The 16322-nt window shown below is 39.2% G+C and overlaps 1 protein-coding gene across 1 annotated transcript; it reads left to right on the forward strand.

Moving 5' to 3' along the window:
* The first annotated feature begins 1271 nt into the window (after positions 1-1271).
* LOC121408010 lies at positions 1272-8017 on the forward strand. The gene is made up of 2 exons (XM_041599309.1): positions 1272-1405; positions 4956-8017. Exon 2 carries the CDS (start codon positions 5020-5022, stop codon positions 6526-6528), a length of 1509 nt encoding a protein of 502 aa, XP_041455243.1. The 5' UTR covers positions 1272-1405; positions 4956-5019; the 3' UTR covers positions 6529-8017.
* The last annotated feature ends 8305 nt before the right edge of the window (positions 8018-16322 follow it).

The following is a 16322-nucleotide window of genomic DNA, read 5'->3' on the forward strand; positions in this document are numbered from 1 at the left end:
TTCTCTATCTCTCTCCCTCCCTCTATCTATCCATCTGTCTGTCTTTTTATCTATTTCTCTTTTTCCGTCCATATATCTATAACATATCTCCATCTCTCAAGTTCTCTCCCCATCCATCTATCTATCTTCTATCTATTTTTGTATACAGTATCTATCTATCTGTTAATTTGTTTATAATCTTCCCTGTCTCATTCTTTATCTATTTAACATCTATCTATCTCTCAAATTTTCTCTATCTCTCCCTATCTATCTATCCATCTGTCTGTCTTTCTCTGTTTCTCTCTATCTATTTATCTATCTATTTTTATAAGTTCAGTATCTATCTGTTAATTTGTTAATAATCTTCTCTGTCTCTCTCACTTTTAAATCTATTTAACATCTATCTCTTAAATTTTCTATCTATCTCTCTATCCATCTATCTATCCATCTGTCTGTCTTTCTCTATTTCTCTCTATCTATATATATATATCTATCTGTGTATCTATCTGTTAATTTGTCTATCTTCTCTGTCTCTCTCATTCTTTATCTTTCTATCTATCTAACATCTATCTATCTAACATCTATCTATCTGTCTCTCTCTCTCTAGCATCTGTCTGTCTTTTTTCTCTCTCTCTTTGTCCGTCCATATTTCTATCTATAACATCTCTCTCTCTCCCTCTCCCCCCTCTCCCTCTATATATCGACCTCTCTGTCTCTCCCCCTCTCTCTATTTATCTATCTATCAATCCATCTCTCCCTCTTTCTATCTGTCCACCTCTCTCTCCCTCTCTGTCTCTCTCTCTCTATTTCTATCTATCTATCTGTCTTTCTTGTCTCTATCTATTTATCAGTCTTCTATATCTATCTTTCGGCAGCTTCTAAGTGTATCAATCCGTCAAACTTCAATTTGTCTTTCCATTATAAGTATCTGTTTATTTTGATTTTGTCTGTCATTCTATTCATTTAGTTAATAATTTATTTTTAGAAAAAAAAAAACTATCATAAACAACGCGACTGCAAAAGCATGTTCGGATTTCACTCCTGACTGCCACATAAAGTGCCGAGGAACTCTGTTCTCTGATCAGTAACTGTGCAAATTGCATGCGGTGGTGGACTCGCCTGTGTCGCACGCTGCATGCAACCAGCGACGTGTGTAGACTCTTCACTAGTCGCTTTTTGGCTACTTTTCCGGAAAATGCCTTCGCCAGGGTGTAAAACAGAAACGCGCCCCCCCCCCCCCAACCAATTGTTTATATAATCTTGATCGAGTGAGGGCAGCAATCTACTATTTGCTTGTTTTCGTGCTGTTGAATTGTAATTCAGCAAATGAGCCGTCCGATATATTAATTGGATGGAAATCATTTATTATTCATTGAACCCACGAATGGGATCGGATCCATCGAATAAAGATGAAGGCAACTAGGAAGTAAGTGAACAAGGGTCATATTGTGGATTATGGTATCTATTTAATGAGAAAACATGATCGAAAATGGTGCTTAATCACCAGCCGCGGGCGTAACTTGGCGACCGGTGCCGCCATCAGAAACCGCTCTCTTGCCGGGCCGAGACACTCGGCTTGGAGCTCGGACCTTCGTCGCCGCTCGGGGTTAGATTGCAATTGCTTGATTGTCAAGGACAACAATGTCAATGAAGGTCAGAAGGAGCTCGCTCCGGCTCATCATGGACATGGATAGGCCAAAAGCGGCATTATCGTGATATTGGGAACCACCGTTCACTTCATACAGCAGCGCTTTATTCAGTCACACGTACACGCATGGTTCCCTATATTACTATTTCCACCTCCATTCACTTTACTTTACTTACTTTACTTTAAGTCCTCGATGCTGTAGGCTTGAGTTGAGTGCCTGTTCATCGATCGGAGTATCTCCTCTGGTGGTAGTACAGTATCCATTGTATTAAAACAAAATATATATACCGGTGCTTAAGACGAGAAAGGACTGACAGAAGTGTGTACATGTATGCTAGAAACCGTGGAAAGACAAAGACAATACTGCCTACACTGGCTTATAGAGCAAATCATAATTCCTTGACCAGTGCCTATCTAGACGAATTTTGAAGGAGTTGACTGAAGGGGCTGAAATAACACTGTCAGGAAGACTATTCCACACATCTACAACCCTGTTACTTTGTACACAAGTGCGCGAATACAAATCGACGAGTGTTTCCCAAAACCACGATTTGGCCCCAAAAGCTCCGGTCTCTGTTATGTTGGTTGTTCAGCTGAACTCCGTTGGCTTCACTCACCAAATACAGAGACCGAGTTCTAGCGCGATCTGGGGCCCATTGCCAGAGATGCCAAGTTCAAAAAAATGTAATGCGTGAGATTTTCATGACTCAATGTCTCTGTGCGCGCGCGGCCAGTACTTACACTCGTATCGTACGTTGCGAAAAGGTGCATGCGCGCGTTGAGATAAAACCATGCGATGCACGCACGCTATTCATCGTATCACGTACTAGCTGTGCGCTATGCACTTTTGATTCGTCTCGCGTGCCGGGCTGGACGCGAAGGCGGTCGGCCAGTCGTATAATCTGTCGAATAATGCTACTTTTTCTCTTTTTTTTCTGTCGGGTCCCGATGCGTGAGAAAAACAGGCGCCATGCGTGAGATCGTGAGACGGACCCTGAATGCGTGAGTCTCACGCACAATGCGTGAGACTTGGTAATGGTAGCTCTGGGGCCCATTGCAGAAAGAGTTGCGTTTAAACGCAAGTAAAAAAATCAATTGCAAGTCCCAAATGCGCGCTGTTGATTGGTTGGTTGAAAATCAAGTTGCGCATGATTATTAGAGTTGCGACTGATTGCAACTCTTTCTGCAATGGGCCCCTGTACAGGGGACTCAATGACAAATGGCCATATGTTTAAGATCGGATAAAACGGGGAAGTGAATTTACGCGACAGCCTAGCCAGGAGGCTTCTAGAGAGTAAAAATCATTTACTAACGTCGGCTTACTCTCAATGAAGCCAGGTCTTCCTTCTCATTCACCTACATAAAGGATGTCAAAACCTGAAACTTTCAGTTTCACCCCCGAGATTTCTACTTTCCTTCTAAAAGACCTAGCCCTAAATCATGTACATGGGATAAAACTTAATTTCTGACATTTCTACACTCTCGTTGTTAATATTTTTGAACAAGAATTCATAAAAAAAATTAATGCCAAGAGGTATTTGCATTTCAGTCACGTTACTTTTCAAAATCTTTATTCATTAAAAAAAAATGAAGAGCCCCGACGGGGGATTTTGCATTGCAAGTCCCCTAACGGTGGCTGCACGATAGCGAGCCGTCTGTGTACGAGGAGAAATTTTTAAAAAAATGTTAAAAAACTACTCGGAACAGACGGCTGCCAGCTGTCTAGGACATGGACTGCTCATTATTGACCTTGTGACTTGTCATTTAGATAAATATCATGGGCTGGTATTCTGAAATCCATTTTAATTTTTATCTTAGAAGATAAATTTTTATCTCCGTTAAAAATCAGTGAGATCAGGAGATGAAATTGAAAGATGAAATACCCTTCACTTTCTTAATCGGTATTCTGACTAGCCGGGGGGCTCCTCCTACTCCTGGCTACTCACACGTATTGCGAGGTTAGTATTAGTAAACTAACTCCTGGCTAGGGTAGAGAGTGAGAGTAAATATCATTTACTAACGTATACTTTAGCCTTGAGGACTCTGTGATGATATTTTAAAATATTTTTTTTACATTTACTTTTTCATCACTGAGCCTTGAAACCCTTGCCATACATGCCTATTAAGCAAGAGTTACACCTGGATAGATTTTTCTAGGAAATCCATATTTAGAGGGTGAAATCGGTTTGTTTCTCTTGATTTTATTTTTCTATGACCCTTCATACGCCTAGCTAGTGCGTATGAAGGGGTTACAATTATTTGAGTATAAAAAAATATGAAAAATGAGAGGTTTCTCACCAGACCGATCTCGTGTGGATCCCTTGATCCATTCGTAAACACCACAAATACAATAGGCTTGACCATTGAACCGCTTCATTATGATACATCTACCTTTGATAAGCTATGTTACAAAATGCTGTTTTGAAGAACACGTTATAGATAAAAATTATTATTTAACAAGTAATAAAATTTAAAACATAAATAATGATTTTTTTTGCTTATTCTTTAGTATCAGTCTCAAAATCGATAGTATTGCGTATTTCATCTCAAACTCTGTTTCTATCAAGGTGCGGAATAATTTCATTTGCTTTTTTAATTATTGATTATATGTAGTGCCACTGCAAGTACCATTAGTGAATGGAGTATAGATAGTCAGGGTGCTTCATAAATTTTTAGAAGCACTTGCCCTGTCAGGCAAGTAAATTTTTAAATAGTTAGAATATACTTGCCTGAAAATCTTTTTCGCTTTCCCCAAAAATCCTTGGAAACAAAATTTTACCTCCTCAAAAGAAAATATTGTGGTGTCATGAACCATTGACACTTTTTCTCTCTTTTGACATGAACTCATGTACCTTGTTCTTGCATTTCTTTTTCCAAAGTGATTTTATCTTGCCCGCCATGACCAAATTTAGGGTCGATGTATTATATGGACCCTAATTTCGGTAATTCTACTGTGAGAATTTTGCTTGCCCAATTCGGGCAACTGGGCAAGTAGTTTTGGTCTTTTCTTCAAAATACTTGCCCGACTTTAACTTTTAATTGCCCCGGGCAATCGGGCAAGTGCTTATGTAGCACCCTGATAGTGATATTGCCCTTATAAAACTGAACATGATGAACAAGTAGATGTAGGTCTTGTCTCGTGCATGAAGTATTGTCTTTTATATTTCTTTCACCTATTTGTAAAATATAAGAATGCTACTTTTATGATTAATGTTGGTTGAATGTTCTGCTAAAGAAAAAAAGAGAACACTCAGGCTTATAATATAGTATCTAGAGTAAATGTTACTTTTTTTAAAACTATCAAAAATTGCTGTTTTATTATTTACAGGTCCATAGCAGAGATATGGGACTAGCCAGTATAAGCCTGAGCTACGGGTTTGACAGTTGCTGCAATGGAACCAAGAGGAATAAATGCTGCCCATCTAAGATACCCACAAATCACAGATGCAGCCAAGATAAAGGATGTTGTTCCTCAGGAAGAGGAGAGAATATGGATAGATAATCTTCTGGCTGTCAGTGAAGAACCAGACGAAGGATGGGATTATATTGATCAGATAATTTGTAATGATTGGAACCTAGCGGTGCGGGGATGGGACGACACAGTGCCTTATGTGAAGTATGCCTGGGGAGATGCTCCTGTAACCTCGAAGAAGCGGGAAGCAGAGGATCATGGTGGCGGGAAAAGGAATCGAGGGAGACGTCACCAGCAGCCACCTGTGGATGACTCCTGGAAGCGTTGCGTAGAGCCAAGGACGTACAGGTATGTGTATGATCCCAAAGGATTGCATCACACAACCCTCAAGTATTACAGTGGAGTTACCCTTGAGAGATCAGTGGAGGATGACGGTTTCTCGGATCATATTTTGAAATTACGGGAGTATTTGGAGAAGACGTTGAATCATGCCAAGAAGGAGACCTCACAAGGGATCAAGGAGCATGCCAAGCTTGGGCAGTATGTTGCTAATAAAACATCCACCTCAAGAGATAGGAGAGAGAAGCATTCTTTAGAGAAGAAAGTTGGTGGAAAGCTGCGTGGACTTGGAGAAGGTTTGTATGTTATGACGGATGACTCGTGTCCAGAGGATGAGGAGGATGCGAGGGTCACACTGAAAGGTGTGGAAGGTAAGGGCTTAGATGATAGTTTGCGTTCAAAGATAGACCGTCAACCAACTCCGATCTTGCCAATTAGGAAAGTAGAAAAAGTAAACCATGGGCAAATTGATCATATTACGAACCAAAGAGAAAGTCCGCGGCTGAAACTCACCCATGGTTTGAATGTTGGAAGCGGAGCGACAAGCAGCTATGAGAAATTTCCAACCAACAGCTACGAAAAGTTTCCGACACATTCTGTTCATGTAACTCCACATAACATTCTTGACTTAACGCTTAACCCTCTCAAAAAAGTGACACCTTATCAGAGACAGATCCATGATGACAATGAGGTTCTATTGCATGATCGTGGAGAAAGGATACCACCAAGCAAACCGTCTAGTGCTAAATCCGAGCCAGACCACACTCCATCCTACAAAGTCCTCCTAGAACGTTCTTCTGCGCCTCACATGGGAAGCAGAGGAGATAGGACGATGCTTGCAGAAGTGAACGGTAAAGCAATGCCCATGCCCCCGCCCGTCAAAGAGTTCCCCCTTGCACAAGAGCTTGCTGCGGTAAGCAAACTTCTCAGAGATCAAGACCAAAAGAACAAGCACAAGGGGAAGCAAGGAAAGTCCAAGCCAATCAAACTTGGGGCAGGGTATGTGAATGAAGCAGGACCCAAGCTAGGGGATCCATTGCACCGTGGTGTGATGGACAGAGAGACAGCAGGGGCCATGGCTGCAGAGTTGCTACCTGGAGTTAGTGGACATAAACTCAATCTTCCAGCATATTCCCAAAGAATTCTTTGATTCCAACTTCAAAGGATTGTGTATATTGAAATGTGACTGTGGTATCTACATTGTGTTAAATAATTGTGTTTTCCTCTAGCCAACATATGCCTAAATCCATGTTTTTCACCCATGACCCATCTTATTAGCATCATTAAATTACACTCCATTCTTAGTAGAATTATTTGTCAGGTATGCCTTTTCTGTATTGAAATATTGTCAAATCTTTTTTCAACAGGCCTTACATTGCTTGTAACACCAGGTGACAATGTTTAGGTTTATATTATGCTCATTGCAAATGGAAATGACAACTGCCAGAATGGCACACCTTTTTTCTATTTAATTGTCTTGATGGAATAATGTCAAGACAAGAAATCAGAATACATTAACGATGGGACCAATTTTTACTTTTTAGTCTTTCATGTAAAAGAAATTGTGAATGAAACCCAGTTTTCTTGGTACTTGTAAAATGAAAATGCAGCTGTTATATGCTTTATGCAAATTTGCGGCGTACTACATTTTTGCCTAACTACACTGGCAGAACAATTACATTTCATCTATGTACATGGATGTTAATGTAAAGAGGTTCTCCTTTCAGGATTTCTATTAGTGCAGTGTATGTGGGAATACAGTCATGGACATGTAAGGTAGTGAATTACTTGTGAAATTAGAACTTTAACCTTTGATCATGGAAATGATACAAGCATTTTCCCTCTTTCATGAATTACCTAGATGTAAACTTATACTGGCATTATATGTTTGTATGTTTCTAAGGCTTTCATTTCTGAAATTGGTGCAATGTTTTGGAATTTGATCACAGGATAGTGAACAGTGGGAATGTCGTCATTTTACTTGCAGAATTTGAACTTTGACCTTTACTGAAATCAGGGAAATGTCATTAAAAAATAATAATTTCCATTCTTTCAAATATTACCTGCAATTTGGCATTTACTACTTTGTATGTTTTCATTGTGCCTGCAACTGCATTGATAATAGCAGCGTATATGTATGAAAGCTTTATTGTGAGTTGTATTATTATGTATCTATGTGTACATAATACCCTACCGTGTAAAGGTTAACTTGAATGTAATTTTGTTTCAATCAATATTATGATGACCTACTTTCATTACATTTTGTTAATTTGTATGTGTACTATACCATGCAGTCACTTCAATGTACTTTTTATTAAGATCTGTATACTGTATGGAAACTAACTAAATGTAAATCTGCCCAAGTCATTTTTGGGGCTATGGAAATTGTTAGATTGAGGTGAAATTCAACTTTTATAGACTTAAAAGAAAACTATATCATTTTTTGTTGTTGCATACTCTGATCTGAAGAATTACTTCCACTTTGCCAGTTATATACTAGTTGTACCGAAGTGATGGTACCATATTTTGAAAGAGCATGATGAAATACCTCCATGAATCAAATTTGGTAGGAATCAGTCGATGGGGGCCTGAGATATGACCTCATGAATACATAATTAGCCCATTGAAGTCAGTGTATTATTGGCCCGGTTCCTAACATTTAGAACCAGGCCAATAATACACTGACTTCAATGGGGCTAATTATGTTCACTCACTTTATTCATGAGGTCATACCTGAGACCCCCAAGGACCGATTTCCACCAAATTTGGGTTGTCGTGCTCAACCGAAATATGGTATCAAAAATGGTATTTAAATACAAAAAATGAAAATTGATGACGTCACACTTTGGTACCCTATTGCACTTCTAGGTTGACTTAGGCAGACCTGAAAATTTATAAGCATTTATTTGATACCCAAGGGATAAGCTAAATGTATACAGTGTAATGAGGTTGAGGATTTATGAGTTTGGTATCAGTCACTACTCTCAATCTCTAATGCTGCATCATCGCATCATCATGTGTTTCTGCATAGTTCTTATTACTACGTAACAACAGTGCTGGCACATTTGAAAAAGTTATTTCACCCATTATGTATTTATTAATTAGATTTGGATGGTGAACAGCTTAAAGTGTATGGGTAAGTCCAACAGACTCATTTGAATTAATAATAATCATAATAATAATAGGCATTTATATAGCGCCATCTATCTAGAAATATTCTATTCCGAGGTGCATTGTTATTATTATTACCCCGGCTTTAGCTCGAGCTGCCTTTCAGCGCTCATGCATTCAAGGAAATAATCCTGCCGGGTACCCATTCACCTCACTTGGGTTGAGTGCAGCACAATGTGGATAAATTTCTTGCTGAAGGAAATTACACCGTGGCTGGGATTCGAACCCATGACCCTCTGTTTCAAAGTCAGAAGTCTATATCCATCGTGCCACAATGCTCCATCTGTTACACCTCTAAACCTGTGACATTTTTTTAAAGTGTCTTGATATGACTTTCCTGTGCATGCATTATCATGCACAGGAAAGTCAAATCAGTGAACACTTAATGATAGTCTTTGATGATAATAAATTAATAAGAAACTTATACCTACATGTTTTACAATGAAAAACTGAAAAGTCAATCATGCTTGGTTGTTTGTTGAAAGTCAGATTATTTTAATGTCACTTTGTATTCTATAGATTTAGTGTTTTATCACAGAATTAATTGTTTAAATGAGGGGCTTTCTATAGAAAGTATGTCATTTTCTTTAGAATTTTCTGACAAAACTATAAAAAAAGTGTTCTAAAACTGAACTCACACTTTAAAAACGGAGGGACAATTTGAATTAGAGAAAAAAAAAGGGCCAAGGCTCTCGTACTAATACACACACTGTGCTTTGATCTATGCCTGTTTACAGTGGTAGCCACAGGATTTTAAAATGGAGGAGGGGTGCACATATTTAATAAATTCAAAAACAGAGGGGACATACATGTAGAAGATAATTTTCTTAGAATGTTAGATTTAGCTTTATTAGATGTAATATCATGGAGCTAATAGCTCTATGGTAATATGTTCAATGGGCTTTGATAATATGTTCAATTGGCAGTTCTCAGAATATAGCGAGGGGGGGGGGGGTGCCTCTTGCGCTCCCACCTAGATCTGCCATTGTGCTTAAAGGTCAAGTCCACCCTAAGTTAATTTGAATAAATAGAGAAAAATCAAACTAGCAAATGCTGAAAATTTCTTAAATTCTGATGTAAAATAAGAAAGTTTTGCTTTATTTATTTTTCACAAAACGGTGATATACACAACTCAAATGAGAAAGTCGAGGATGTCCCTCATTTACTTTTTCTTTTGTTTGAATTATACAATATTTCATTTTTTATAGATTTGACAATAAGGACCAACTTGACTGAATCATATACCGGTAGTATAAAACAATGCTCATTCCACTTGTTCAGGGAGGAATTAATCGTTGTTTCACTTGACAATGAGGAGAAAAATAGAATATGCCCTATTTCATATAATAAAATACAAAAGAAATAGTGAGTGGATGATGTCATCAGTCTCCTTATCTGCATACCCACCAGGATGTGCATGTACATGTAACTGTTTCGTGAAATTAAGCAAAACTTTAAAATGTCATAAATTTCTTATTTTACATCCGATTTGGATGAAATTTTCTGTGTTATGCTTGTTGGATTTTTCTCTTATTCAAAACAAATTTTTGTTGGGTAGACTTGTCCTTTAATATTAGTTTTTAATACATGTGTGTGTATGTTTAAGTATTTGTTTACATAGATCCCTGATATGGTACGGGCGTTAATGATACGTTTATGAGGCACCAATTATTTAGTTACTTATTCAATGGCGCACTTTATATTACCCTGTCTTTAGCTTTCAAATTTGAATTTATTTAAATGGACATGTAGTTGTGGTACATGGGTGAAAAAAATGTATGATTTACAAATCAAATGTGATAACAATTGTCTTTCCAATTTGTAATTTACATGTATTCTCTATCCGTCCACATTGATTGTGCTAATTTCTGGGTTATTTTATTACCTAAATTAAAGAAGGTGTTATTTATTCCAGCAAACTAATGTCTTTCATAATACCACCTATATATTTATACACAGATTTTTTTGTAATCTAAATACTCTGTATTCATTTATTTGTCTTTAATTTATATGATTCAAATAAATTGATCATGGAAATTATGTCTTTATTGTTGCATTTTCATTAGGTTGCGTTGGTATGGTATATGTTGCATTTTTTTGTATTAGTACACAATTGCCAAACTGAAGTAATGTTGGTTTTGATGAGATGAAAACAGAAAAAGCACTTGCCCATTTCTTTTTCTATTCCTCACTATCTTTCAGTTGTTCCATTAATCTCTTCCATCTCTATCTTTCTAATTTTCTTTCCTTCCTGTGATATATTTTTTTGTACTTCTCCCCTTCTTACCCCCCCCCCCCTCTCTCCCTCTCTCGATCTTTTCTATTTCTATTACATTCTACTACACATTCAGAGTTCTGGTTCTCTCTCCTCAATGCACCTTATTTTATACAGGCAAGTTGTAGGGATTACATGGTTTTAATCACAGAAAACCTTTCATCTGCGTAAGGCCCAATGGTTTGCACACCCAATCTGCAGGTCGATAAATACATCATCTCTAGTAGCTCAATGATCCTAAGATATCTTCTGAAAGCTTTTTCATCTTATCCGATTGCTTGTCTAGCTTTTGTCAAACAAATAATGCAAGGGTTTATCCCCATTACTTGTTGTATACACAAGAGAAGACAATCCTGCATCTTGCATGTGCGTTGAACCTTGGGGAAGAAAGGGTACATACCTATTCTATTCCACTGTTTCCATAGGGAGACAAACAATAGAGTCAGGGAGGTTTGATATCATCACATGGTTGAAAGGAATCGTTGAGGTTGCTCTGAAGAAAAGAAGACAATGGTGGCATGGCTTTGGATTGTTTAATTGACTGGTTGTATTGATCCATGGTTTAGTTGCAATGTGCTGTATGTCAGGGATAAAAGACAAGAGCTCAAAACGATTTCAACCCCCTGAAGTGCTCAAAACAGTCCTAGAAAATAAAAAAAGAGCCCAAGAGTTCCCCTTCACCACAATGTCACAGGTTAAGGCAGTATATGATGAAACCCCCCCCCCAAAAAAAAAAAAATGATTGGCAGTATGTACATATTTAACAGGTAGGACTGGTCCATAAATTTGTTATCATTGACAAGATATTGTTGAAATCTACTGAATATTACCTTCATATTCTTAATTAATGGGCCTACATGTATTCCTGTTATAGGCCTATAAATGGATAGTGCAAACCAAACTTTGTTCACTGTTTAGAAGTTAAAGCAGAAAAAAAGATTATTTCTTTATTGCATATTTATATCAGTGAAAAATGTGAGAAAATTGACAATGCAGTCAAAAAAATTGTTCTCCAAACACTGACAAATGCGTGAATGAGAGAATGACCTCAAATTTATAACGGAACAGTAAAGTAGAAAAATGTCTTTGATATTGTTTGGTGCATGAGATAATATATTTAAAATACATAGGATTTGTAGAGTTGCATATCCACCAGTTAAGGTGCTCAAGGCGCTTGTATATTACCCCGGTTAAGCTTGTTATTTTAAGTCATAATTGATGAATGATCAAGATAGGCTGACACATTCTTTATAAAAGCAGAATGTGAATGATTTCTGGAAATCATCAAAAATTGAAACACAAGGGGGTGAGTCTGGATGAGTTGGAGCTACTCTGTCTTGTATTTGAAATATTAGGGATCACAGGTATTTGAAACAATACTAAATTGATATTTACGACCATTTTGTCATGGTAGTTCATGGTATACTTTGCATGAAGTGTGAAAGTCTCCAACAGTAAGGAGGGGGGTGAGGGAAAGGAGTGACAGAGAGGGAATGTGTGGGGAGGAGAGGGTAGGGGGAGGGTCAGGGGTATGGAAGGAGTGGCAGGGGGAGGGAGGAGGAGACAGTAGGAAAGTGAGAGGAGAGGGTAGGGGGGAGGGTCAGGGGTATGAAAGGAGTGGCAGGGGGAGGGAGGAGGAGACAGTAGGAAAGTGAGAGGAGAGGGTAGGGGGGACGGTCAGGGGTATGAAAGGAGTGGCAGGGGGAGGGAGGAGGAGACAGTAGGAAAGTGAGAGGAGAGGGTAGGGGGGACGGTCAGGGGTATGAAAGGAGTGGCAGGGGGAGGGAGGAGGAGACAGTAGGAAGTGAGAGGAGAGGGTAGGGGGAGGGTCAGGGTGTGAATGGAGTGGTAGGGGGAGGGAGGAGACAGTAGAAAAGTGAGAGGAGAGGGGAGGGGTATGAAAGGAGTGGCATGGGAAGGGAGGAGGAGACAGTAGGAAAGTGAGAGGAGAGGGGAGGGGGAGGGTCAGGGGTATGAAAGGAGTGGCAGGGGGAGGGATCAGGAGACAGTAGGAAAGTGAGAGGAGAGGGTAGGGGGAGGGTCAGGGGTATGAAAGGAGTGGCAGGGGGAGGGAGGAGGAGACAGTAGGAAAGTGAGAGGGGAGGGGTATGAAAGGAGTGGCATGGGGAGGGAGGAGGAGACAGTAGGAAAGTGAGAGCTAGGAGAGAGTAGGGGGAGGGTCAGGGGTATGAAAGGAGTGGCAGGGGGAGGGAGGAGGAGACAGTAGGTAAATGAGAGGAGAGGTTGGGGGAGGGAGGGGCAGGGGTATGAAAGGAGTGGCAGCAGGAGGTAGGAAAAGACAGTAGGAAAGTGAGAGGAGAGGGAGGGAAGGGCAGGGGTATGAAAGGATTGACAGGGGGAGGGGAGGGAGGTATCAGGGGTAGAAACGGTACTAGGAGGAAGACTGCATGGGTGTGGCGAAGCAAGAGAGTTGAGAGAAATAGAGGCCGGGGAAGGGATAGGGTAGGAGAGTAGAAATTAAAAACAGACATCGGTCCCATGAGAAAATGAAGGATTCCAAAGGAATTACCAGTTTAATTACCAATGGAATGGTAAAGTGTCAATAACTTGTATTGCGATAGGGGCATAGCATGGTGTGAGATATGAGATGCATGAATATTTGAGTAAAATGGATGAATTAAAAAAGAAAGGAGGCACACTTTAATAAAAAGCAAATCAGGTACAACAAAATACAAATTGCATGGTCAGATATCATCAACCGCGTAGCCAGGATTTCATTTTGGAGGGGGCGGTAAATGCACGCGAAGCATGTAATTCCCTAGAGTTAAATAGGTACTTTTATATAACTCTATGGCCAATACTTACAGAGCGCGCTCCCTAGGGGGTGGGTGCAGGGAGGGGGAGTTTCCCCCTCCCGCGCGAATTAAGCTTTCGGTGTTTCATAAATTGAAATGAAAAGGAGTCGTCTCTCTTGTCTCTTGTACCTATATCAGCTCCAATTCATTATATTGTGATTTTGAACCTTGTTTTATGAACCTTGTTTTCAAAAGTGATTGTGAACGCACAAAAAAGAAATACAATGGAGGAAATAAAATGATAACAGCGGAGCGGAAGCTAAAGCATTTTATCACTTTTTGCCATGAAAAGGGTCCCGAGAAAAGGGTATTCTCAAAGATATATTGAATATTTCCCTTGGAAAGATCAGATTTGATTACAAACAATTAAGCGACAGTGTATATCTTCAACTCAAAAAACAGAGGAGAAGAAGTGTAGATGCCGGGAGGAAGATATTCCTCCCCGCGCAGAGCAATGAAACTCAGAAATTTCAAAGGGCGGACGTTTCATCAAATGCATGTCTCTAATGCCCCATTGGCTCTAATTCAATTGATTTTCTAAGATTATTGAATTTCATTACAATTAAAATAGTGCGCAAAATGTTGAAACTTCTGTGATTTGTTGAAATTATATAAAAAGGATGCCTAATTTCTTTGACTTATCCTGAAGCGCTTCATTTTGAATTATAAAGAACTTAGGTGACATTCAAAATTTCAAACCGAGGGCGCAAAACAGGACAGGAGATGAATGTGCAGGCAAATAAAATGAAGTTTAATAGAATTTGATAAAATATTGTACATTTTTTTTATTTAATACGACACGAATTTTATATCTTCCTCTTTTTGAATTAGGAACCTGTTTGCCCCAAAATTGTGGGTGTTTAGTAATGAGCTGAAAAGCGGGAAATGTTGACTTTATGGAGGTGACGGCAGAAATTGATATAAGGATCTTACCCGCCCGCAGCCAACCCGACCAGAAGTTGCGCGATCAATTGAAAAAAGATAAATTCTTATACTAATGTACACATTGAACTTTAACTGGTAAGAAATACATATATTATTCATATAGCTGAGGTGGAAAAACAGGGTTAGAGAAAGGGTGGGGAAATGTTGAAGAACTTCAATATTGTCATTTAACTGCGCGCGCGCAGCGCGGAAGCAAAATTCATATATAAATTTAGAGCAAGAGTGAAGGAGTTTCTCTTTTGAGAAAAAAATAAGAATAAAAAAAAAAAACACAAAGCTACCTTTCTTCCCTTTCCTCCCTTCCCTTTTCCTTTTTCTCCTCTCTTTTTTTCCCCTTCTTTTTTTCCTTTTTGGGGACTTGGGGGGGGGGGGCAACTGCCCCCCCTGGCTACACGCCTGGATATCACCAAATCCCCCCGACACACACCCACCCACTCCCACAAGCAAATAATTGGACACACGACAGTACTCTCAGAGACAAGAAAAAACAACTTGCATTCCTTTTCTATAGAAAACACTATGCATTTTAATATGCAAATTTAGCGAATAAATAACATTGAATAGTGAATAGTTTCAGCAAAATCTTTCAAATGAGTATTACTTCCTGATGATACACATACAAGTAAACTATAGTAAGAATGGGGTAGGTGCATATCCATATTTAACTTCCATGGGGCAAAAATTTGTCTTCAATGGTAATTGCCATGAAAACAGTGATAATTCATTAAGGACATCATAGACAGTAATATTTATATGGAATGGAACCCCAATACAATTTTCTTGCAATTTACACTACTTGCTGAAGCCCTTGACGGTCTATACTATTTCCCTCTTACAAGATTATGACTAAAATTATAACTTTTTTGTTCAAAGGATCCATGGGGGTGTAGATTGCTGTGAGAACTCTTTCAGTCGAGGAAACTGGTCTGAATATGCAGCCTAAAGCCCCTGCCAATGACTTCTGTACAGAAGGCCCCTATCAAACAAGATGTATTTGTGCTAGTCCTCTGTGAGGACCAACTTGTCATGGAAAGTGGGGGTCCTTCAGCATCCCCAAAAATTCTATTGGGGGTGCTGCGTGCATTATTTTCCACATCCAAGCAGCACCCCTAGATATTCTGGGAGATGTGTAAAATTAGAACAAGGTAACCAATATGACCTCCATTTTGTCATGAGAACCCCTTTATTTCATTTGTTTTCAATTTTCTCTGAGCCAATTTGACCTCCAGTTTGTAGTGACCCCCCCCCTTTTTTTCAAATTTATATCAGTACCTCCAGTAAAAAAAAACGTTCTGAAGGCCCTGCCACTTGTCAAAAGTTTCAATCAGGGTCTGTGCTTGCAGACTAGGGAGCTGTCATAAAGAGTAAGAAGTGACTAAAGAGAGACCAGAGTCTCAAGTGACGACAAGATAAAGGCCACTGCACACCTTATGATTGGTCTGCGACCCGATTTTGGAATAAATCATAGATTTATGAGAATATTGTAACATGGGACATCTTACTGTATTGTATGAACACTTGTCACTTGTGTTAAAATCTGTGAATGTGCTACTATCCTTATGGGAGTAAGAGAGAATTGAATATCTACTGTAGTCAAAGTGACGTCATAGCAATCATATTAATGGCTACGGTTTGAATCCAATTTGGCACTTACTCCAAAGGACCTGCAGTAGTTCTAAGCAGCTCTCATTGGTCAGTTCATGCTCCAGAGACTGTGTAGCCGGGGGGGGGGGCACT

The sequence above is a fragment of the Lytechinus variegatus genome, chromosome 2 (genome assembly GCF_018143015.1).
Source record: "Lytechinus variegatus isolate NC3 chromosome 2, Lvar_3.0, whole genome shotgun sequence".
Classification (NCBI taxonomy): Eukaryota; Metazoa; Echinodermata; class Echinoidea; order Temnopleuroida; family Toxopneustidae; genus Lytechinus; species Lytechinus variegatus.